Genomic DNA, 25,693 nt, shown 5'->3' with positions numbered 1-25,693 from the left:
GGGTCTGAGTCTCTCGTTGATTTCGCTGTTGTAGACTTCAAGAGAATAGGCTAAAGCTAATATAACGGTGTAATAGGGATTGTTTTATTTTTATATCTTCTCGTTGTATTGTCATTTGTGAATCCGAAGAATGGTGTATAATACTGTTTATGTTTATCCGTAGACGCTGCCACTGCCATATTCATTCGTATTTGGATTTGGATTTATAAAAGTATTTTTTTTGGTATTTCGAGCTGCGTTTAATTGAAGCTGTTGTTCCCTCCAAAAAACCCTCTCACACCCACAGAGCTAAAGTGGGATGTTGTGATGTTTTGAACCCCTTACCCTTTATAATCCTTTTTTTTTTAGACCCTAAAATTATATTTGAATGTCCCGTGTGTAATTCCCCCAGCTTCAAATATTGGTATCAAGAATTTTTTTTTTTAGGGAGTTGTTTTAAAAGGGTTAATTTTTAGGGAGTTGTTCCTTATCCAATGCGAGGGTCTAAGGACAGAATGTTGTGTTGCTGTAAAGTTGACTTGACTTGTCACATGACTGCTTCATATTGTCAGTGTAGGAACTACTGATTTGTTCTTGCTGTGTAATATAGCTATTGAATGGATGTTTAATTTGCTTTTCCCCTGGAATGAGTCCATGCATTACAGGTCTTCGAGGAGCAGGTAGGCTAAAGTGAATATCTATCATAGAATGAATAGAATTACATTTTTTGTTGATAGGAGCAGTGCTCGCATACAGGGAATTGAAGTAATCAGCCATTTCGGCTGAATAACTCAATAAGCTATGTCCCAAAAGGTTGCTTAAGAGCTTAACAAAGGTGAACTTGTGTATTTACCAGGTGAAGCAAACCATGTTGCTCTTAGTGTTTGAGAACCGCGCTCTGTCTGTCGTCACTCCGATGACGGCTACGCCGCCACACTAGATCCGATGAATGAAATGAACCTGATAAACAAGATTTGTTCATTTTACTGAATGAGATTCAAAGAGCCGGGTCAGTAAAAAGATCCCACCTTTCCTTCACTACACAATAACATTTCCCACCCTGGCACTGTTTTACAAGGGGGCAGCAGTGAGTGTAGCGAGGTTAGTCCCCCCTTGGACAACTGTGATTGGTTTAAGAAATGCAAACAACTCAGAACTTCTTCTTTTTTCACCTAATGAAGTGAATCTGCCAGACGTTTCTCTTGCACTGGCACAGCACTAAAACTTTGTGTGGATGTATGTGTATGTGTATATGATTATCTTCAAGTAAGAAACAAGGGAACTAGTGCCATTAGTAGAGCCCGGCAAATTCAGCTACACAATGAAAAATGTAAATCGACCGAACATTCTGCTTTCAGGTTTTTAGAGTAACTATTTGAGACTAGTTTGTAAGGAACTCAAATATATGTTGCGTTGCGCTCTGTTTGAGAGAAACTCAACTCGCCTCACCTGCTCACCTCGGTTGTCCGTCAGGACGCCCCGATAGGGTATCGGTTGTGCATGCTTGTTTAAAGCAGGGGGCGCTACTCCACATGCAGTTCTCTGGTTCTCCGCTAACTGGAGATTTTGTGCCTTTCCATTGTCAAGATGCGCTGATCATCTGCAAAGCCACAATGTCCCCCGGTCCATAACATCAGTCTATCAATGAATACACCTAAGACTACTGCTCCCCATAGGAAAAGCAGGATTTACTATCGGGGTTTACTCCTCTAGATCCGCCGTGTTCTGCTCTGTTGTCTCCTGACAACGTTACCAGGGTTACCATGAGGAGGGTGTGGCTCCTCACCACGCACAGGCGGTCATTCATCATGGAGAGGCTATATTTTGCGCGTCACATGATGCTGTGGTGTATGGAGACCAGTCTAGGACGCCACGAAAGGCCATCTAGGAAAGGTACTCCTCCTATACTTAACCCCTTAACCCCAAACTGAAAAAACACGAAATACATGTGCTGTGTTTGTTAGAAATGGCTTTTGCCTGGGCAGGGAATACCCTTTAAAGACTTCAGTAACATCGCATACTGTTGAGTAACATTTGAAAACATCTTTTACAAAGTGATCAGCCCCCCCCCCCCCCCCCGGAAATTAGGTCTGTTGTTTCCTCAGTTGTATATCTCAGCTAGGGTTGATTTTTATATTGAGAAAATCCAGTTCAGTTCCCACAACGGTCAATGGATCCACCTGAGGGAAAGTTTCCTCGAGTCAGACACAAACCCTACCTGATACAGAAACACTTTTCCCAGCTGCTGTCTGACTAACTCAGTCTCACGGACAAAATACTGGTGTGCAACCTTTTTACTACTACTACTACTACTACTACTACTACTATTACTACTACTACTATTACTTTCGGCTGCTGCTGTTAGGGGGCGCCACGGCGGATCATCCGTTTCCATCTCTTCCTGTCCTCTGCATCTTCCTCTGTCACACCAGCCACTTGCATGACCTCCCTCACCACATCCATAAACCTCCTCTTTGGCCTTCCTCTTCTCCTCTTCCCTGGCAGCTCCATATTCAGCATCCTTCTCCCAATATACCCAGCATCTCTCCTCCACACATGTCCAAGCCATCTCAATCTTGCCTCTCTTGCTTTGTCTCCAAACCGTCCAACCTGAGCTGTCCCTCTAATATACTCGTTCCTAATCCTGTCCTTCTTTGTCACTCCCAATGAAAATCTTATCATCTTCACCTCTGCCACCTCCAGCTCCACCTCCTGTCTTTTCATCAGTGCCACTGTCTCCAAACCATATAACATAGCTGGTCTCACAACCATCTTGTAAACCTTCCCTTTAACTCTTGCTGGTACCCTTCTGTCACAAATCACTCCTGACACTCTTCTCCACCCACTCCACCCTGCCTGCGCTGTCTTCTTCACCTCTCTTCTGCACTCCCTGTTACTTTAAACAGTTGACCCCAAGTATTTAAACTCATACACCTTCATCACCTCTACTCCTTGCATCCTCACCATTCCACTGTCCTCCCTCTCATTCACACATAGGTATTCCGTCTTGCTCCTACTGACATTCATTCCTCTTCTCTCCAGTGCATACCTCCACCTCTCCAGGCTCTCCTCAACCTTTTTACAATTCCTATAATATGTTGACTGACAAAGTTCTGTCACACGAATACGACGCATTTCAACAAATCTTGTGGGGCAACACGTGACTACACAAATTTGTGACAAGAATCCATGTATATATTTATATACAGCTGGCCTTGGGAGAATAGTCAAAGTATCAAATCAAGTCAAATCAAATTATCAATACATTAAAATTTGATGCATTTCAGTGTATTGATGAATAAGGATGTGTAGTGATGGTTAAGTAAGCTGCAAGGTTAGAAATGGTTATGTATAAGTATTAGGCTAGAGAAGATGAAGTTTAGTTATGGGTTTGGTGTGGTTAATATTCGGTTAAGGATCTGGGAGACCAGTTGTTATAATCTGTGTTGAGTGTAAATCGGGGTTAAAAGTAAATATGACAGACGTCCGGGTAGCGTGGCGGTCTATTTCGTTGCCTACCAACACGGGGATCGGTGGTTCGAACCCCCGTGTTACCTCCGGCTTGGTCGGGCGTCCCTATAGACACAATTGGCCGTGTCTGCGGGTGGGAAGCCGGATGTGGGTATGTATCCTGGTCACTGCACTAGCGCCTCCTCTGGTCAGTCGGGGCACCTGTTCAGGGGGGAGGGGGAACTGGCGGGAGTAGCGTGATCCTCCCATGTGCTACGTCCCCCTGGTGAAACTCCGCACTGTCAGGTGAAAAGAAGTGGTTGGCGACTCCACATGTATGGGAGGAGGCATGTGGTAGTCTGCAGCCCTCCCCAGTTTGGCAGAGGGGGTGGAGCAGCGACCGGGATGGCTCGGAAAAGTGGGGTAATTGGCCAAGTACAATTGGGGAGAAAAGGGGGGAGTAGATATGAGCAAATGTCCTCAATAACATTCTTATTCGTTGATGGGTTTGCAATCGATGTATTTTGGGACACGAACATATGCTGTATACTGTGCAAACACATGGTTTGTGAGACTGGGGGGGAAAGTACCATAGTGGCTTGCTGTAATCCCATCAACTGCTCCTCGGCAGTCAGCAACACCCTTTTTCAAATACCTTACCTCTTTAACATTGTCATGACATCAAATCTGGCTGAAGTGTTTTGAAATCCATGTCCCGACCACTTACACTCTTGAAATGCTGATTTGATGAGGGCAACTGCAGCTCTCCGCCGGCTGCCATTGCTGGCTGTGTCTAAATTGCGGCCGGCGGGCAGGCAATCATCTTAAGAATTCTCCTCCAGGATTGCTCTCCTAGTCGGATACGCTGGCACTCGAACTTAATGTTGTTTTGCTTCCTTTTATAATTGTAATTGCCAATCCTCCCTCGGCTCATACGCCTGTAACATGAAATATTGTTGCTGTAGTCTGCCAGCAGGCAGTGATACCACACATGCACTGGAACATATGGGAACTGTATGTGGTGCAGGCACATAGTATGTATGGGTATAGTATGTGTCATAGTGCAAGAGCACTTTGAGTGGCGAGAGACAGAGAGAGAACAGAGAGAGAGAGAGAATGAACACACACACACACACACACACACACACACACACACACACACACACACACACACACACACACACACACACAGAAAGAGAGAACAGAGAGAGAGAGAGAAAATTAACAGAGAACGAGAAAGAGAGAGAGAACACAGAGAGCAAGAGAAAGAGAGAATGAAGAGAGAGAAAGAGAACGGAGAGAGAGGTTGAACACGGAGCGAGCAAGAGAAAGGGAGAAAGAACAGAGAGAGAGAGAGAGTGCGAGAAAGAGAACAGAGAGAGAGAGAGAGAGAGAGAAAGAGAATGAACATAGAGAGAGAGAACACAGAACAAAGAGAGGGAGCGAGAGGGAACAGAGAGAGAGAGAACAGAGAGAGAACACGGAAAGAGAACAGAGAGAGAGAGCGAGAACACAGAAAGAGAACAGAGAGACAGGGAGAGAGAGGAAACAGAGAGAGAGAACACAGAGAGAAACAGAGCACAGTGAGCGACAGAGAGAACCTCATTAACACATTTCTTCCAACACCGTTCCAACCAAACTCAGATGATGTAAACCTGGCAGTTGAACAAATTAATGAAATATTTAATAGGTCAGCTATCAAGGGTAACCTGAGAGAAGTCGACAATGGGCAGAATCGGAGACCCCAAAAAGAGAAATGGTTCGATGGAGACTGCAGAAATGCAAGAAAGAAACTATGACAAATATCTAATCAAAAACACCATCAACCACAGAAAACTGAATTAAGACAAAAATACTGTGAGATTCTCAAAGAATATAAACAAATTTTAAAACGGAAAAAGCAAGATCACCACAGCAAAATTCTCCGAGACATTGAAGAGTCTTTAAATGAAAATCAGTTCTGGAAAAAATGGAACAATTTGAATTCTAAACAATCCCAGGAACTAGCCATTCAAAATGAAGACATTTGGAGAAAATATTTTGAAAACCTATACAAAGAAGTACTGCCAGAAGACTTCTCATCTGAACAAAACATATAAAAGGAAAGCTGGAAATACTGGAATTAACTATATAAAAAAAATCAGAACCCAATTGACTGCCAAATTTCACTTGAAGAACTAACAGACAAACTCCAAAGTCTCAAACCAAAAAAAGCCTGTGGCCCTGACAGCATCAGGACTGAAATGCTCAAACACAGTTCTGTTGAGCTGCAGAAGGCCCTGCTTAAACTGTTCAACCTGGTTTTACAAGCTGGCTGCTTTCCTGACACCTGGAATAGGGGCTTATATCCCCAATATATAAGAGTGGAGATAAATTTGACCCCAATAACTACAGAGGCATCTGTGTGAGCAGTAACCTGGGGAAGGTCTTCTGCTGTATTATTAACGCCTGAATACAGGCCTTCCTTACTGAACACAGTGTCTTGAGCAAGAGTCAGATTGGCTTTCTATGAAACGACCGCACTACAGATCACATCTACACCCTACACACCCAAATAATCAACATGTTCACCAAAAAAATAAAGGAAAAATCTTTTCATGCTTCACTGATTTTAAGAAAGCATTTGATTCTATCTGGCACGACGTGCTTATACTATAAAATCATCCAAAGTGACGTAGGGGGTTAAGTGTTTGACATAATCAAATCTATATATTTGAAAATAAGTGCGGAGTAAAACTTGGTGACAAAAGAACAGAATACTTCACTCAAGGGCGAGGGGTGAGACAGGGCTGCAGTTTGAGTCCAACCCTGTTCAGTATCTACATCAATGAGTTAGCGGTGTTACTGGAACCATCTGCATCTCCTGGCCTCACCCTAAACAACACAGAAGTTAAATTCTTGCTCTATGCAGATGACCTGGTGCTGCTGTCACCCACAGAACAGGGTCTACAGCAGCATCTGCATCTGCTAGAGAAATACTGTCAGAACTGGGCCCTGGCAGTAAACTTAAAAAAGACAAAAATTATGATCTTCCAGAAGAAGCCCAGGTGTCAGGAAAGTAGACACCTATTTACTCTAGGTAACACCGCCCTAGAGCACACGTTAAATTATGATTACCTGGGACTGAAAATCAGTGCCTCGAGAAGCTTTGGTCTGGCAGTGAATGCACTTAAAGAGAAAGCCCGAAGAGCTTTCTATGCAATAAAAAGAAAATTCTATAAAATAGACATCCCAATTAAAATCTGGTCCAAAATCTTTAACAGTGTCATCCTGCCCATCGCAGCGTATGGAAGTGAAGTATGGGGTCCACTCAGTCAGCAAGACTACATTAGATGGGACAAACATCCAATAGAAGCACTGCATGCAGAATTCTGTCGAAAATTGCTAAACGTACAAAGGAAAACACCAACAAATGCATGCAGGGCAGAATGAGGCTTTTCCCCATTGATAATAAATATCCAAAAAAGATCACTTAAATTCTGCATGCACCTTAAATCAAGTCCCCACCACTCATTGCGATTTAGAGCATTCCAAATCCAAGAGCTAAGAAAGAGTCCCCTCAGTCAGCTGGTTGTGAAATTAATTGACCCTGTAACCACTAACACAGATGAGTTTCAGACTAGCACTGCTGACCAACCACAGATTAGAGTAAACCACATCATCAAACAATGCAAAAATACATATTTGGAACATTGGGACAGGGAAACCAAATTACAACAGAAATCAGAATGTTATCGGACCCTAAAAAGAGAATACAAATTGGCTGACTATCTGTCCACTGTCAGAGACAGTCAGCAGAGACACATCTTTACCAAGTACAGGCTCACTGACCACAGTCTAGCCACTGAAAAGGGCAGACACACAAAACATCTTGGCTACCAAAAGAGCAAAGAATATGTGGTCACTGTACCGCAGGTGAGGTGGAGACAGAGGTGCACTTCCTGCTAAACTGTCAGAAATTCCAGAACACAAGAGAAAAACACAAGGAGAAATTTGAAAACCAGATTCCAAATGTTCTGCTCCTGGGTGAGAAAGAATAATGGCCACTTATTTTAGGAGAGGGCCAAATGTCACACCTTGCGGCACAATATGTGTCAGAATGCCATAGCCTAAGGGTCAGTGAGCTACCCAAACACTCTCAATTACTGTGAGTTGCTGTTCAAGTGCTGTTCTATGTTTCTGCCAGTTCTACCTATTCCTTTTTCCTTTGTTTTTTTGTTTGTTTGTTTGTTTGGTGCTTTGTTTACCTGTTTTGCTGTCACCTGCTTTAGCAGCATTGTAATTAATGCAGTCATGCCAATAAAGTATCATTGAATTGAATTGAGAAAGAGAGAGATATCATAATCGTTGTTGTTGCTGTTATTATTATAATCATTGTTGTGTTGTTGTTTTACATGCTTTGGCAATATGTACAAAACGTATGTCATGCCAATAAAGCACATATTGAATTGAATTGAGAGAGAGAGAGAGAGCGAGAACAGATAGAATGAACACAGCAAGAGAGAGAGAGAGAGAGAGAGGGAGAGAAGGGGGGGCGAGAGAGAGAGCGAGAGAGAGCGAGAGAGAGAGAGATAGAGAGAGAGGGAGGGAGAGAGCAAGAACAGATAGAATGAACACAGTGAGAGAGAGAGAGAGAGAGAGAGAGAGAGAGAGAGAGAGAGAGAGAGAGAGAGAGAGAGAGAGAGAGAGAGAGGGAGGGAGCGAGAACAGAGAATGAACACAGCGAGAGAGAGAGAGAGAGAGAGAGAGAGAGAGAGGGAGGGAGCGAGAACAGAGAATGAACACAGCGAGAGAGAGAGAGAGAGAGAGAGAACAGATAGAATGAACACAGAGAGAGAGAGAGAGAGAGAGAGAGAGAGAGAGAGGGAGGGAGCGAGAACAGAGAATGAACACAGCGAGAGAGAGAGAGAGAGAGAGAGAGAGAGAGAGAGAGAGAGAACAGATAGAATGAACACAGAGAGAGAGAGAGAGAGAGAGAGAGAGAAAGAACACAGAGAGAGAGAGAGAGAGAGAGAGAGAGAGAGAGAGAGAGAGAGAGAGAGAGAGAAAGAACACACAGAGAGAGAGAGAGAAAGAACACAGAGAGAGAGAGAGAGAGAGAACAGAGAGAAAGATTTTAAGGCTGTGATTCAAGGTAGAGAGCTCTGGTACAAACCTCGAGAAATAGAAACTATCTCCGTATGTTTTTTGTTTTTCCATTCATTATTTTTGTTGTAATTGTTCCATCTCTTTGTCCATTGCTGTCTCTTTCCTCCTGTCTGCCTGTCTGCCTGCCAGTCTGTTTATACATCTTCTCAGCCTAGACATTTTGTCAGTCCGCCCAACCACCTATCTATCCATCTATTTCTTTCCCCTTTTTTCATACTCACTCTTTTTGTCTTTGTGATTTTTGCAGCCAGATGGACCCTCAATCATTATTTTTCGTTTTCACAAGTGTGAGAACAGAAAATAAAAAACAAACTTCGACACGTTAAATGGATCTTTCATTTGCAGTTCATTCATCTGTGAGAGTGAAATTAAAAAATTACTGAAGGAAAATGAACAAACGAGTCAACAAAGGGAGGGAGTGAGTGAGGGAGGGAGAAAGCTTTGATAAAGGGAGAGAGAGACAGAGGGAGCAAGACAAATGAAGGAGTGAAGAGGGGTATTTCCAGCACCGCGGAGGGTGGAGGTAAAAATGGAAGACATGAAGGGGAGGACGATGAGGGGAGAGATGCAGCGGGGGATATGGATGAGCACGCCATTATGATGATGGATAAAACTGAGGAGGATAGTGCCAAGGGATGGAAGGAGTCATCAGATGAATGGAGATAAAAATCATCGGCAAGGGACGGCGGTGACCAGGGGCGAGGAAGGGGGGGGGGGGAGAAAGTGATGCGATGAGAGGAGAAGTGAACGAGGGGAGTTTATTAAATCCAGTAAACAAAGTAGAAGACTGTGCAGGGCAGTAACCGCTGCACTCGTTTTCATTTTCTCATGAACTGGTGTTGGAGGCTGCAACCGCTGTCATCCTCTTTCCCCTAAATTCATCTCTCTTTCCTTCTCTTATCTATCTATCTATCTATTTATCTATCCATCCATCAGTGGCGGCTGGTGCTAAAAAATGGGGGGGGGGCACAATTTAACTTGGCGCAGCACACCTGACAGCTGCTTTAATGTCCACAGAGTTATTAAGAAGGACAATACAGCCTCTAGATTTTATCAGGGTTCGTAGACGGTGGATGATTGACAGTCGAGATGAGGCGTGGTGGTGGGTGTGAACATGATTGACGGCCACGAGAATTGTCCAATCACATTAGATCAAAAACCATTAAAACAATACCAATTCACTGCCAATAAAAGTGGGGGTGTCTGGGGCGGCACAGAACTGCGCCCCCTGGAAAACCTGAAGAAACCAATCAGACAGCAGCCTCAGGTCACCTGCTCGCCACAAGTTTGAGGGCTTACATAAGGTATGGTTTGGCCAGCGCCCCTCACCCAGGAAGTATATGTATTCAGACAGGAAGTATATGTATTCAGACAGAAATCAACCAAATACTATTTGAACCAATATTTAATGGCTGCTGACAGGCTGAAAAACACTTTTATTTCATCATTATTTGCATTATACAACTAAATTATATTTATTGAATTATATTTAGATAGATTTTTTGACTCTTGATATTTGAAGGGGGCGGTGCCCCAGCGCCCTGTACTGGCCAGCTGCCACTGCTATCTATCTATCTGTCTATCTGTCTATCTATCTATCTATCTATCTATCTATCTATCTATCTATCTATCTATCTATCTATCTATCTATCTATCTATCTATCTATCTATCTATCTATCTATCTATCTATCCATCCACCAGGCTCCCCAATTCCCTCTTTCTCAGTTCTATTAAATGTCATTCAGCTCTAATGAACTATTTTTGTCAGCAACATAAATCTCTCAATGTTGTGTTTGCCCCAGGGACAAGAGAACTATGTGGGAGCCACCAAGCAGCAGCACCCCCCCCCCCCCCCACACACACACACACTCTCTCCCCGGTAGTAGCCCCATCCAAAAAATATATATTTATTGCTAACACAAATCATACAGAGAGCGTGTGGAGATCTGGAATAAAGCAGAAACGATTCAGTTATAGTGACAAACGACGACGTTTCTGTCGATGTTATTATTGTCTCATTATTCTGTTGAGACCTGGCTTGGTTTTACACCATAGTTCATCGGAGACTTGAAATATTTTCAAGGCCTGGCACAGAATATAGCAACCTGGGAAACTTAGTTGTGTACTAATATACAACTCTACACAAACAATGTGTTGAAAATGGAATGACATATTAATTTCACAGTAACTTCCATTCATCCATCCATTACCCAAGCTGCTTATCCCAATCAGGGTCATGGGGATGCTGGAGCCTATCCCAGCAGCCATTGGGCGGCAGGCGGGGAGACACCCTGGACAGGCCGCCAGTCCATCACAGGGCCGTATTTCAGCACGGCAGATATATTCTGTATTTCAAAATTCAACACCTCCCAGATCTTAAATCTCCTCACCAGACTGAGGGTTTTGGGTGGTGTTCAGTGTGACTATCAATTTATGTTGATAGTCAGCCCACAGTAAATACGTTGTGTTACGCTAGACACAATTATTCTTCACGATAAGAAACACTGCAGTATTTGAGACGACTTGAGGTCTGAAACCGTGCTGATGTGAGCGTACAGTGTATTGATACTGCCCAACAATATACGTATATTTCCATCATTTTCCTAACTCTTCCGCAATTTCTAAGCTTTAGGATTCAGTTTTCCAAGTTCTTTTTCTGTACATCTCCAGATGCTGCAGCTGTGCATAGGAACCCTGACATTCACTTTGTGAGGTCCCACATGTGTCCCAGAACACATCAAGTTGAACAACACGGAAACACAAGCAGTAAATGTTTAACACACAGGAAAGAGGTTACAATATATTTGATCCGAATCAGTGTTTGAAACAATAACATTTTCTAATTTCATGTATTACTTTAATCGTCATGCATTTTGTACCATTTCTTTCTACTGAAATAACACAATGAAAGGTAGAATTCAGTTTGACTTTCCTCTTTTTAGAAGAGCGCCCTCTAGTTCAGCCTCTGTCAGCCAGCATTTTTTCGGATACTTATGATGTCATCAGACACTAATTTACTTACAGCCAATCAGATCAAACCACATATTATGAACCCCCCCCACTCTTACCGCCAACCCTTGATTATTCTTGACACCCCAAAGTTCAGCTCATGAATATTAATGAGGTTTAGACCACTCGCTTACACTTCCCGAGACAACAGCACAGTTCAAGGTATGAAAGGTATGAAAAAATAGTCATTTATAAATAAACAAAATATATATTGAATATTTGTTATGACGTGTTTGAAATCTGATTGAGTTTTTTTAAATTTTATTGATTTTTTTATTTTATTTATTTTATTTAAATTTGATTTTTCGTTTTTTTTCATTGATTTTTAATTTATGATGGATTTTATTTTATTGAAATTTTTAATTGATTTTCTTTTTTTTACTTTAAGCATAACTGAACTAGACCGGCTGTGTTCCAACTGGTCTCCAGCCATCTCTGACCTCTCTGTGGAGAAGGGTGGATGACGAATTTTACGGTGGAGTTCATTAAAATCTAACACGATACATATGCTTGAGCAGTCTTAGAAGGAAATTATGACAAACATTTTCAAGTCATTTTCATATTGCATTGCCTAATGAGGTATAAATATATTCTGGTTGCGGTACCTTACGCATGCAGACTGACTGGAGAACCAGCCGGTGGAGCGGTGAGCTCCTTCCGACTTGAAACACGCTTTCTGCAGAACCGCCGGAGCTCTGCGTCATTCCTTTGAAACGAAGCGAATAGAAGCCATTAAAGTTTACGTAAGCTTGAACCACTCGCGCTTCTAATTATGTCTGTGCTTTGCTATCGCAGAAAGGCCCTATTTTCGGACTTGGTTACCAGAGTAGATTACTGCCATTAACTAGAGCGGCTTAATGGGGATTCCTCGGTGGGATAATGGCAGCATGTCTGTCTGTTATACACGAGGACAGATTCAAATCCTGGTAGCGTTTTGACGACTTTCCAATGAATTTTATTGGCAGAAACACCTCTAAGGCCATAGTCAATGATCCAGTAAGTAATTGGGTCATACGTCATATAGATATATGATAATCTAGTAAGTAATTGGGTCATACGTCATATAGATATATGATAATCTAGTAAGTAATTGGGTCATATGTTTATATATATGTATATATATATACACACACACATATATATATATACACACACACACACACACACATATATATATATATATATATACACACACACACATACACACACACACATATATATATATACACACACACATATATGTATATATATATATATATGTGTGTGTGTGTGTGTGTATATATATATATATATATATATATATATATATATATATAATATGACCAAATTTAATATATATATAAAATGTGGTCACACACACACACACACACACACACACACACACACACACACACACACACACACATATATATATATATGACCCAATTACTTACTGGATCATTTACTATAGGTGTGTGTGTGTGTGTGTGTGTGTGTGTGTGTGTGTGTGTGTGTGTGTGTGTGTGTGTGGTATTATATATCAATATAAATCATGTTATGTCTTTTTATTTTCCCAGTGAGACATCTAAATATCTAAATTGTCGGCAGCAGATCCCGGCCTTTGAATGTTTGCCTGCCGTTACATTTAATCAGAATACAACTTGTCGGCCTTTTCCAGATCCTCTACGAGCCGTTTAGTCTTCGGAACAACCCTGTTGTCAGAAGAGGTTCGCAGTACTGACAGTGTAGCCCAGGTAGAAATACGTACCGCCCTTAGCCGTGAGCCAGTGGCGGGTGAGCCGGGCGGCGCCTGGTATGGCCAGGTAGCGGCATGCTATTTTCTTCTCCGAAGGGCAAACTAGCGAGTGAACCAAGAGAGAAACCAAACCACCATTTCCCCCTCCTCCTTTGAGCAAACACAACACGGCGCGGTAGTTGGGGCACGGTGAAATACTGGTCGCCACAACCGTTTTAATTCCTCCGCCCTTTTTTTCTCTTTTCTTCTCCTTTTCGGCAGCCGAGAAAATAAACAGCTCTCCCTCCCCCTTTACGAAAGACAGTTTTGAACACAGCTCATCTCTGGTGTAATTCAGTTTTCGTGCCGCAGCAGAGGCACGCCGTGACCGATTCACAAACACACCCACACATATAAACACAAACACTCTCTCTCGCTCTCTCTTGTGCCCCCCCCCCCCCCACACACACACACACTAGCCTAAGAGGCACACTGTGTCTCACCCCTGGTGCAGCCGCGTGGTGGGACTTGTTGGAGGGGAGGCAAAGTGAACGGAGGAGTCAGGTAATTGGACACTAATGGAGATTAACCAAGCATGGTCCCCCCTGACCAGGGCTTAGCCGATTGGGCCTGTTTACTACATTACCCACAGTTCCCCCGGGAGATACCCTCATTAGCTGCCAGGGTAACTGTCATTTTACCTCTTTCCTTCTCTCTGTTTTTGTGTTAACTTCTTACAATTTATTTATTTTTTATTATTCCATCTCAGTCTCGCGTAAATCACAGAAACATTGAACTGCAACTTTCCCAAACTATGTTGATTGCCAACGTATTGGCGATCGAGGAGGTGATTGAGGACAATGGCCGAGATCTACCCCCCCCCCTTTCTCCCCAATTCTATCCAGTCAACTACCCCGCTTTTCCGAGCCGCCCCGGTCGCTGCTCCACCCCTTCTGTCGATCCGGGGACGGCTGCAGACCACCGCATGCCTCCTCCGATACATGTGGAGTCGCCAGCTGCTTCTTTTCACCTGACAGTGAGGAGTTTCACCAAGGGGATCACGCTATTCCCCCCCGGTTCCCCCTCCCTCCCGAACAGGCACCCCGACTGACCAGAGGAGGCACTAGTGCGCCAACCATGACACATACCCACATCCGGCTTCCCACCTGCAGACACGGCTAATTGTGTCTGTAGAGATGCCTGACCAAGCCGGAGGTAACACGGGGATTCGAACCGGCGACCCCTGTGTTGGTAGGCAACACAATAGATTGCTATGCTACCTGGACGCCCGCAAAACCTACTATTCACCATGATTTACAGTCTGTATACAATGTTCTCCCTGTGTCTGCGTGGGTTTCCTCCGGGCGGTCTGGTTTCGTCCCACAGCCCAAAGACACGTAGGTCAGGTGAATCGGCCGTACTAAATTGTCCCTCGATTGAATGTGTGTGCGTGTGCGTCAGCCCTGTGTTGTCCTGGCGGCCTGTCCAGGGTGTCTCCCCGCCTGCCGCCCAATGACGGCTAGGATAGGCTCCAGCATCCATCAACCCCGATTGGGATAAGCGGCTTGGATAATGGATGGACGGATACAATGTTGATTATCAAGCTTGATCGCCTGCATCCCAGATTCTTCCCTTGACCTTAACCACACCAAAACCCATACCTAAGGTTACCAATCCGTAACATAATACCAAAACATAAATATTTATAATCTTATCGCTAAACTCAACCATCTCTAAGTGGGTGATCTGAGCGGATGAGCCCAATGTTGTCCTCATTCACCGGTACGTTGAAATGCACCTTTTGTATGTGACAGAATGTGGTTTGATACGTTGACATGAAAGTCTTGCTGGGCCAGACGTATGTATTTTATGCACATTCTTGGGAGGTTTTAAAAAGCTGTTGGCCATATAAACGTGTCGTCTCTGAGACCGGGTTGTTTATTCCTGCCTGCATATTTGCTTCCACAATTTTCCTCCTCCTCCGTGACATTTCCCTCCCTAATTGTTGCTGTTTTACAGAAAGGTGAATCAGTTCATCTGGACACGTTTAGTGGGAGAAACGTTTCATCACTCGTCTATGTGACCTCTAAACTGCCGTTAGTCTAAACTGACTGCAGGTAGCCCACCCTTATAAACAACACAGTACTGTAACCGGTTATTTTCTTGCCCGGTGCGGGATTCGATACGGGGTGTACTGCACCACAAGGCGACATCACTAACCGCTCGGCTAAAGGGTCAGACCCGTTAGCTAGCGGCTAATGTGTCTTATTAGTAGTTTACAGCAGTGGTTCTCAACCTTTTTGGGGTCCTGGATCCCCTGCGTATTTTTGATCTACCCTGAGGACCCCTCCACCTGATCTTGGGGGAGGGGGGTTGCAATTTGATAGAAACAGTAGAAACGGCATTTTAAATTGCATTATAGCATTTATTCACTCTTTGGGGCAAAAATAAGAGCTTTCAGTTGTAAGTTAGATATAGTTAACAAAACAGAATTCTTATGCAGTAACTTTCAGATATATGTAACAAAACAGAATATGTATTCAGTAACTTTCAGATATATGTAACAAAACAGAATATGTATTCAGTAACTTTCAGATATATGTAACAAAACAGAATATGTATTCAGTAACTTTCAGATATATGTAACAACAGAATTGTTATGCAGTAACTTTTAACAATGCAAACGGGAGCGAGATCTCTTATTAAAATACAATACATTACACTTGTGAAACAGATGTAATTAGAGAAAAAAGTCCTGTTACCCTTTATAGTTTAGGTAGATAAAGGCCTCAGTCACATTTGAGTAAAATAATCCTATTTCTATAAATGTCATAGGATCTTGTTTTTTAAAGATATTTTATTTTCACGGACTCCTTGAAATTACACCACGGACCACTAGGGGTCCGCGGACCCCCGGTTGAGAAACACTGGTTTACAGTACCATAACGACTGAAATCAACGAACACTTTCATGGTCTAACTAGAGTTTAATGTGTACTATTCACAGAGGGAATAGTTGCAATCACGGCATTGTAAGATGGTGACAGGTGTACTCTTACGCCACGTTTACACGACAGCGGTCTTGCTAAACACGGGGGAAATTTTCCTTTGCGTTTTGAAAAAGTTCCGCGTTCAGACGACATCGTTTTGAGTACGATCCGCATGCACACGGATCCTTAGAAAACGACTGAAAAGGCTGTAGTATGCATGCCAGGCCAGTAGTTGGCGCTGCTACTTTGTAGTAGAGAGGTCTTCCGGTGGACCCCGACAACACCACGCGCCTGCGCACAAACGCTTTCTTCTCAGAGCGGTGAGTGAACAAACGGGTGAGTGTACGCTCTAAAACAGCTAATGTGGTCTGGACGTATATGTGGATTGAGAATTTGGCGCTGTGAGGTTACGTTTACACGACAACGGTCTTGCTAAAGACGGAAAAGTTTTTCCCTTTGCGTTTTAAAAAAGTTCCGCGTTCAGGCGAGATAACGGCCCAGACAGCTCGGTAATCCGCCATTGTTAACGTTGTCGTCTTTCGCGCGTGGCTATTTGGCTGAAAACGTTACTACGCATGTGCGAAGTGGAGCCGTGACGTCACCGTTTTCGCAGTTTGCACGGCGACGCTGGGGTTGCGTTTTCACAAGCTTTCACCCTGGAACCCGGTTTCAAAAGTTTGCGTTTTCAAACCCCCAAAACGCCGTTGTCGTGTGAACGAACGGCCAAAACGCAACAATACTTTTGCCGTTTTATATTGAAAACGTTGCCGTGGAAGCATCCCTAGCCCCCACCCCGGTTCAGGGACGGGTTGTTACCGCTTCAAATAGGTGGCCTGTTTGACTCCCCGTTCAAGCCAGTGCTCCTCCCTAATCAAGGATGTGCACATCTTCATCCATGAAAGAGTGGCCACTGGCCTGTAGATGGCGTAGACCAGTGTTTCTCAACCCGGGGTCCGCGGACCCCTAGTGGTCCGTGGTGTAATTGCAAGGGGTCCGTGAAAATAAAATATCTTTTAAAAAAAAGATCCTATGACATTTATAGAAATAGGATTATTTTACTCAAATGTGACAGACCTTTATCTACCTAAACTATAAAGGGTAACAGGACTTTTTTCTCTAATTACATCTGTTTCACAAGTGTAATTTATTGTATTTTAATAAGAGATCTCGCTCCCGTTTGCATTGTTAAAAGTTACTGCATAAAAATTCTGTTGTTACATATATCTGAAAGTTACTGAATACATATTCTGTTTTGTTACATATATCTGAAAGTTACTGAATACATATTCTGTTTTGTTACATATATCTGAAAGTTACTGCATAAGAATTCTGTTTTGTTAACTATATCTAAGTTACAACTGAAAGCTCTTATTTTTGCCCCAAAGAGTGAATAAATGCTATAATGCAATTTAAAATGCAGTTTCTACTGTTTCTATCAAATTGCAACCCCCCTCCCCCAAGATCAGGTGGAGGGGTCCTCAGGGTAGATCAAAAATACGCAGGGGGTCCAGGACCCCAAAAAGGCTGAGAACCACTGGTGTAGACTGTGGAGTCCCGGCCTGACGCGTTAGCTCTCCTGTGTTGTGCCATCCTCTACCGTCACCACCTTACAATGCTGGGACTGCAACTATTCTCCATTTCTCTCTGAATAGTACACATGGCCATTGTAAGTCTAGTTAATGGTCCCAGCAATGTGCATATGAAACCTATCACTGAAACTGATCGTTGTTATGCCACTGTATTGTTTATAAGGGTGAGGATACCTGCAGTCAATTTAGACTGAAGAGGTCACTTAGATGAGTGATGAAACGTTTCTGTCAATAAACGTGTCCAGATGAACTGATTCAACATTTTGGGATTTCCTTACCTGGAGTATTGAACATGCATCAAGATGTTGCTGTTTTAATAACCAAATACTTGTCTTTCAACGCTGACTGAGACTTCATGATTGTCAGATTTACCTCACTGATCCCATCATAGTAACTTTGCCCTCTATTTACCTTTTGGCACAACTGTAAAAGGAAAATTTAGTTACAAGTGGCCACAGAGGTGAGAGAAATCTCTTGAGAGAGCCAGTTGCTTGTTCAAGTGCAAGTTCAACTTTATTATCATTTTTATTGGAATACAATGGGGCGGTGCAGTGGGTAGTGCGGTTGCCTCACAGCAAGAAGGCCCTGGGTTCGAGCCCCGAGGTAGTCCAACCTTGGGGGGTCGTCCCGGGTCGTCCTCTGTGTGGAGTTTGCATGTTCCCCCCGTGTCTGCGTGGGTTTCCTCCGGGGGATTTGGTGTCCTTCCACAGTCCAAGGACATGTAGGTCAGGTGAATCGGCCGTACTAAATTGTCCCTAGGTGTGAATGTGTGTGTGTGTGTCGGCCCTGTGATGGACTGGCGGCCTGTCCAGGGTGTCTCCCCGCCTGCCACCCAATGACTGCTGGGATAGGCTCCAGCATCCCGTGACCCCGGTTGGAATAAGCGGCTTGGATAATGGATGGATGGAATACAATGAAATTCTTGTGCTCTAGCTCTCTCTGCCTTAACACAAAGATCACACCAGACCTACACAGACTATGTACACAGAATTTATACATTAGATACACAACATAGAAAAGTACACGATAACACATCAATGTAAGGTGTCAGCTGTTCAGCAACCTGACTGCCTTTGGAAAGAAACTACTACTGAGACAGGTGGTGTGTGAGTTGATGCTCCAGTAATGTTTTTACATGGATGGAGTGAGAACAGCGTGAGTGGGGTGGCTGGTGTCCTTAATGGTGTGTTGAGCTTTCCTTCTGTAGTGACTGGTGTAAATATTATGACGTTGTGGTAGTCAGGTTGCCAAACCACCCTGATACAGCCTGTCAAGACACTTTCCATGGTACTGATAAAAGTGCAGCAAAACTCTTGAGACTCCTCAAAAAATGTGGTCTCTGCTGTGCCTTCTTGAGGATGCAGCAGGTGTTGAGAGAACATGTGAGGGTGTCGGTGATGTGTAAACCTAGAAGTCTAAAACTGTCCACAGTTTCAACAGATGGCCCATTGATGGAAATAGGAATGGGGATTTTCTCTGCTCTTTCTAAAGTCAACAGTGATTTCTTCTGTCTCATTGACATTTAGAGGGTCTTGTTTGGGCAAACACCCACCCCGCTGGAAGCTCTTTGGTAAAGATACTAAATCCCCAAAAGAAAGCACATTATGTTCATTATCCTGCAGAACGAGGATTGAAAGGGGCAAGGTTAGAAATATAGGGGCTCCGTTACCAAGTGGCCTCTATATGTAGGTAGGACATGGTATTGGAGACTAGTTTATAGTCTTCAAAAGAACTGAGGCTCCTCTGCAAAGGGGTCAGGGCTTTCTCAGCAGCTTTTCATCTGGTTATTACTCATCTTGTCACAAAGCGAGACCCGTGTGAGAGGGGCTCGAGGACTGCCCATCCACTTAGCCCTGATTAGCCAGTTAAACGCTGGGGAAAGGTCATTTTATAATACGGGTGGAATTTAATCCTTGATTTAGTTTCCTTTTAGAGATTAAAACCAAGGTAATGGGCTGTGGGATCTTAATTAGCACAATAATTAGAAAATGATTCTGCAATTATGATGATATGACAGCTCATATGGAAATATCAGCATAACACACTGAATTTGTGTTTGTGTGTGCGTGTGTGTGTGCATACATGCATGAAAGAGAGGTGGAGTATGTATAACATGTTTGTGTGTTAATTTGTGTGTGTCTATTTGTGTGTTTTTTTTTGGTGGTATTTTCTTATTAGACAGCTACAGTGGAAGTCAGACAGGAAATGGTAGAGAGAAAAGGGTATGACATGCAACAAAGGCCAACAGCTGGAATTGAACTGCGACCTTTATAACCATGTGGCCATAACCATTTGGCTACAGAGGTGCCCCCCGTGTGTGTGTGTGTGTGTGTGTGTGTGTGTGTGTGTGTGTGTGTGTGAGTGTGTGTGTGTGAGTGAGTGAGGGCATGTATGCATGTGTGCAAGACAGAGACGTGAAGCAAGGCTATTCATGTAATTTATGAAAATATTTTTTGTGTAGTCATGCTTCTCTGTATGTGTGTGTGTGTGTGTGTGTGTGTGTGTGTGTGTGTGTGTGTGTGTGTGTGTGTGTGTTTGTTTGTAAGTGCATGCATTTATATGTTCTGCAGTAGCTTCCAGATTGTGGCAATTTATCTCATATTCTTGCAAATAATCTTTCTGTGTGTGTGTGCGTGTGCGTGCGTGTGTGTGCGCACGTGTGTGTAGGCATGCGTATCCTCGTCAACCTGCTACTGGACACCCTGCCCATGCTGGGTAATGTTCTGCTACTCTGCTTCTTCGTCTTCTTCATCTTTGGCATCATCGGGGTGCAGCTGTGGGCGGGGCTGCTGAGGAACCGCTGTTACCTGGAGGAGAACTTCACCCTGTGAGTCACCCACCGCCTGTGTGTTGTGTTTGAGAGAGAGATTGTGTTGTTGTGAGGTCTAATGGGACGTGCCTGCCTGTTTGTAAGCTTCCATTTTTACATCTGTGTGTGTGTGTGTGTGTGTGTGTGTGTGTGTTAGGGCTGTCGGTCATCAAAATTCGAATAGATTTGAATCCTAATTATTTGTAATTTTTTCAAAATATCTTTTTATTGAATTTTCTCAAAATATTCTGAAATATATAATAAAGTATTATATAACATGTAAAATATTAAGCCACCCTCCCCTTTTCCCAACCCTCTAATCTCCAACGCATCCTCCCTATCCATCCCCCCACCCAGTCCTATCCCCAGTCCCCACCCTAGCAGGCTACAACTGTCCACAGCTAATTCAAATAATAATAATACTTATGGCAATAATAAAATAAATTCCATAAAGGTGTAAATTTCACAAAGGCGCAAGAGAAAAAAACAAAGTAAGAGAATGGAATCATACATACAGCTACACATATTAATCCACACATTCTTACATTCCTCCATACAGTAATTAGAGCACTATGCGTCATTCCAATTTGTTATCCCAGTAACAGTAATGAAATAAAATGTAAATGGGGTCCAGATTTTACTGAACTCAGCCTTGTTCCCCCTTAAAGTAAATTGAATCTTTTCTAGTTTTAGATGGAACATGACATCCCTTATCCATCTGGTGTGGGAAGGGGGTTTGGGGTTTTTCCAGTTGAGCAAAATAAGACAGCATGCTAGCATGCAAGTAAAATGAATGAATGAATGAATGCCTTTATTTGTTATTGCACAGTTGTACAGTGAAATTAAGTGCAACTCCCCAGTGGTACAACATTCAAACATATATATATATATATATATATATATATATATATATATACACACACACACAAATAGTCAAAATACAAATAGACACACATTTGCAGCACAATCAACATATAATGTATGCTTAAGTGTAAAAATAAGTGTAATATCTATTACACTCGATAAATAGTCTGTGTATCACACTAACCTGAGTCAGCATATTTTTTGCACATGCCAAATGTACAGGTGTTATTGCAGTTTCATGATATTATTGCAACCTTAGAGTTTGTTAGCAAAATACACCACATTAGGGAGAGGAAAGCTGCTGCGTACATGCGTGCTGCCATTTTCTATATTACAGATATTTCTTGATCAGATAGCATTTTCTGGTTTTACACCAAAAATAGCACTCAGTGGATCTGGCTCAACTAATATGTTGTAGGCTTCACTCAGAGATGTGAAAATTGAACCCCAGAATGTATGCAGACAAGGGCATGACCAAAACATGAATTAAAGTGGCCGATGCTAATTTACATTTATCACAGGTAGGGCCCAGGTTTGGGTAATTTTTGGCTAGTATGGCTTTTGTAAAGTGGATACGATGCACAATTTTAAATTGGATGAGCCCATGTCTGCCACAAGGAGATGAAGCATGTACTTGTTTAAGAAGCAGAAGCAGAAGAAGGTATATTTTGAGCAGCAGAATTGACAGGATATAAATGGAAACGGATGATCCGCTGTGGCGACCCCTAACGGGAGCAGCCGAAAGTAGTAGTAGTAGTAGTAGTAGTAGAATTGACAGGATATAATTCGCTTTTCTCCAGGTTTAATTTGTAGCCGGACAACTTCCCGAATTGATCTAATTTAGATAGGATGAATGGTATTGATGATGCAGGATGCTAATGAACAGAAGAAGGTCATCTGCATATAATGCTATCTTATATACAGTCTTCCCTTGAACTATCCCCTCAAACATATCACACTGTCTCAGTGAAACAGCAAGCGTCTTGATTGCCAGATCGAAACGCAATGAAGAGCGGGGGAACCCCTGTCTTGTTCCTCTTGGAAGAGGGAAATATTTTGATTGCACTTCATGTATGTGAACACATGCCACAGAAGCCATGTACAGCAGTTCCACCCAGGAAATTAAATTTTGGCTGAAGCCAAATTTTTCCAAAGTTTTAAAGAGGAAGCTTCGCTCTACCCGATCAAATGCCTTTTCTGCATCCAAGGCCATCACAAATTTAGGGGTAGCTCGCTGAAGGTCAGTATATATGATGTTGAAAAGTAGTGGGGAGGGAAATAATCGATTCACGTAAGAATCACGATTCTTCTACAATTCTGAATAGATTCATCCATCATCCATCCATTATCTGAACCGCTTATCCTGCTGTCAGGGTCTCGGGGATGCTGCTATTCCAGCAGTCATTGGGTGGCAGGCGGAGAGGCACCCTGGACTGGCCACCAGGCCATCACAGGGCCCACACACACATATTCATACCTAGGGACAATTTAGTATGGCCGATTCACCTGACCTACATGTCTTTGGACTGTGGGAGGAAACCGGAGCACCCGGAGGAAACCCACGCAGACACGGGGAGAACATGCAAACTCCACACAGAGGATGACCGGGATGACCCCCAAGGTTGGACTACCTCGGGACTCGAACCCAGGACCTTGTTGCTGTGAGGTGACCGCGCTAACCACTGCGCCACCGTGCTGCCAAACAGATTCATAAATTCCAAAAATCGATTTTTAAAAACTTTTTTTTTTCAGTCTTAAGTAGCCTCCTTGCTGCTGGCAATGTTGACTTGCCACCTACCCATTCCAGCTTCCAGAAAACACGACGATGGCTAGTCAGTCGCTGCTAATGTTAGCTCTTGGTAGCCTTTCTAAAAATGGAACAGCAACAAATTCAATCAGGCCCATCATCATTGAAGGCATGCGTTTGGGTGCATTTTGGATTTTACAATCTCCTGGGGAAGAAGGAACTTGACATGACTCATTCAGTATGCAAGATTTGCAAAACAAAAGTCAAGTATTTCGGGAAAACTACAAATGTTAGGTCCCACATCATATGCCATCACCCAGGGATGAAAGAAGTGGAACAACGACCTCCTGCATCATTAACAACCAACCAACCAACGCTCACTGCACCACTTTACCAAACTCCCAGCCAATTCTGAACAGACAAAAAAAAGAAGAAAAAAACAAACTAGATCCATCGCCTGTTTCATTTCAAAATAGCTGTGCCCCTACAGCATACTGGAGAATGAAGGCTTTCGATTTATGATCCAGACAATTGAGCCAAAGTACGACATACCATCGCGTCGGTTTTTTACTGAGAAAGGTTAGGTTTGCCTTTGTGTGTTCACATTATTGCAATCAATTGATATAACTTTTTCAAATATAAAAAACTACATAATCTTATACACACTTTAGTCTGCTTTCATACCATAATTTGCCACGCCACCTTTCTTAAAGCACAGCGGACTGGAGTAGATCCTGAATTTAGCACTCCCTATGTACCAAATCTAGAATTGATTTTGAATCGAATCGTGACCCCAAGAATCGAAATCGAATCAAATCATGAGATTCCAAAAGATCCCACCCCTATTGAAAAACTTACAAGTATTCAAAAAGGGGTGTCTCCCTTGGATGAATCCCTGCTGATCAGGGGATATAATGCATGGTAGCACTTTTTCTAAGCATTTAACCAAGACATTTTGCAAAGATTTTGTAATCGCCGTTGAGTAGCGAAATTGGTCTGTGTGACTCAGAGCAGCCGGTCCATGTCCTTTTTAGGTAGAAGACATTTTGAGGCTTGTCTCAGAGTGTGTGTGTGTGTGTGGGGGGGGTGGTAACTGACCTTCTGATTAATGCTTCCGAGTACATAGCCAGGAGCAAAGGTGCAAGGTCATTCGAAAACATTTTTATAAAATTCTGTTACAAATCCATAATTTCCGGGGGCCTCGCCTGACTGCATGCTTCTTATAGCTTCTTGAACCTCCTCAATCGATAGGGGACTGCCGAGGTTAGATATTTCATCTTCATGTAATTGAGGTAGATTTAGGTCTTAAAAAAAAAAGAATCAGTCATGCTTTCTTTTCACATTCTGAGGTATACAGTTTTGTATAAAATTCAAAAAATATGTCATTAATGTGTTCATGGTCTGAGACTGTGGAACCTGAAGAGGTCTTAATTTGCATTATTTGCCTTTACACGAAGGACTGGCGAGCCTTATGAACAAGGAGTTTGCCAGATTTATCACCATGTTCATAAATCAAATGGTGAGCTTTAATGATTAGATACTCTGCTTTAGCTGCAGTGGCCAAATCAAATTCAGTTTGGAGGCTGATTCTTTTTTGATATAGCCTGGGTGTTGGGGATATAGCATACTATCTGTCTAGCGCTGCTATACCATCAGAGAGCTCTTTCAATGTAGCAGTACTCTCTTTTTTACTATTTGCTCTGTGGCTAGTAATATGGCCATGTGAGAATGCTTTCAGAGCTTCCCATAGAACACGCTGGGACATGTCTGGGGAGACATTAGTCTCAGTAAAAAGCTCAATTTGATTGCTCATAAATTTAACAAATGTAGGTTCTGAAAGTAGAAGAGGTTCAAGCGCCATGATCTAAAAGGGGTGGTCTGGTCTGGAAAAATCAATTCAACGGTCAGGGGGGGGGGCATGATCAGATTGTACTATGCTGTGGTATGTAACCTGATTGATGAGGGGGATAAATCTAATGTCAATGAGAAAATAATCAATTCGGGAAAATATGTGGTGTACAGGAGAGAAGAAGGAAAAGCCCTACTATTAGGATATTTGAACCTCCAGGGGTCACACAGGCCAAAATGTGCTGTAAAACTGTTTAAGGCAGTGGCCATTAATAGTGGTTGAGCAGGTCTGATTAACAGGCGGTCCAGTTTAGGATTTAAAGTACAGTTTATATCTCCTCCAAATATAAGTGAGTGGCTATGTACATTTGATAGGGTGCAGAACAAAGAAAAGATAAAACTTTCATCATCCCAGTTGGGCGTAGATACTTGCCAGAGTCACAGGTTTGTTAAAGAGGTGCCCAGAGGCAATGATATATCTACCATTTGGATCTGCAGTAATTTCACTATTTTCAAAGGGAATGTCCTTATGGATAAGCACTGCTG

At 42.9% G+C, this 25,693-nt stretch overlaps 1 protein-coding gene across 1 annotated transcript in view; it reads left to right on the top strand.

Moving 5' to 3' along the window:
• Positions 1–25,693, top strand: part of LOC130112376 (voltage-dependent T-type calcium channel subunit alpha-1I-like) — a 356,487-nt gene that overhangs the window by 122,868 nt on the left and 207,926 nt on the right. The window contains exon 5 of the mRNA XM_056279712.1: positions 20,547–20,706. Coding sequence (XP_056135687.1) covers positions 20,547–20,706 — 160 coding nt within the window. The remainder of the gene's footprint in view (positions 1–20,546; positions 20,707–25,693) is intronic.

The sequence above is a fragment of the Lampris incognitus genome, chromosome 5 (genome assembly GCF_029633865.1).
Source record: "Lampris incognitus isolate fLamInc1 chromosome 5, fLamInc1.hap2, whole genome shotgun sequence".
NCBI classification, from domain to species: Eukaryota; Metazoa; Chordata; class Actinopteri; order Lampriformes; family Lampridae; genus Lampris; species Lampris incognitus.
Note: the sequence above shows the minus strand (reverse complement) of the source record. Positions and strands in the feature narration are given on the sequence as shown.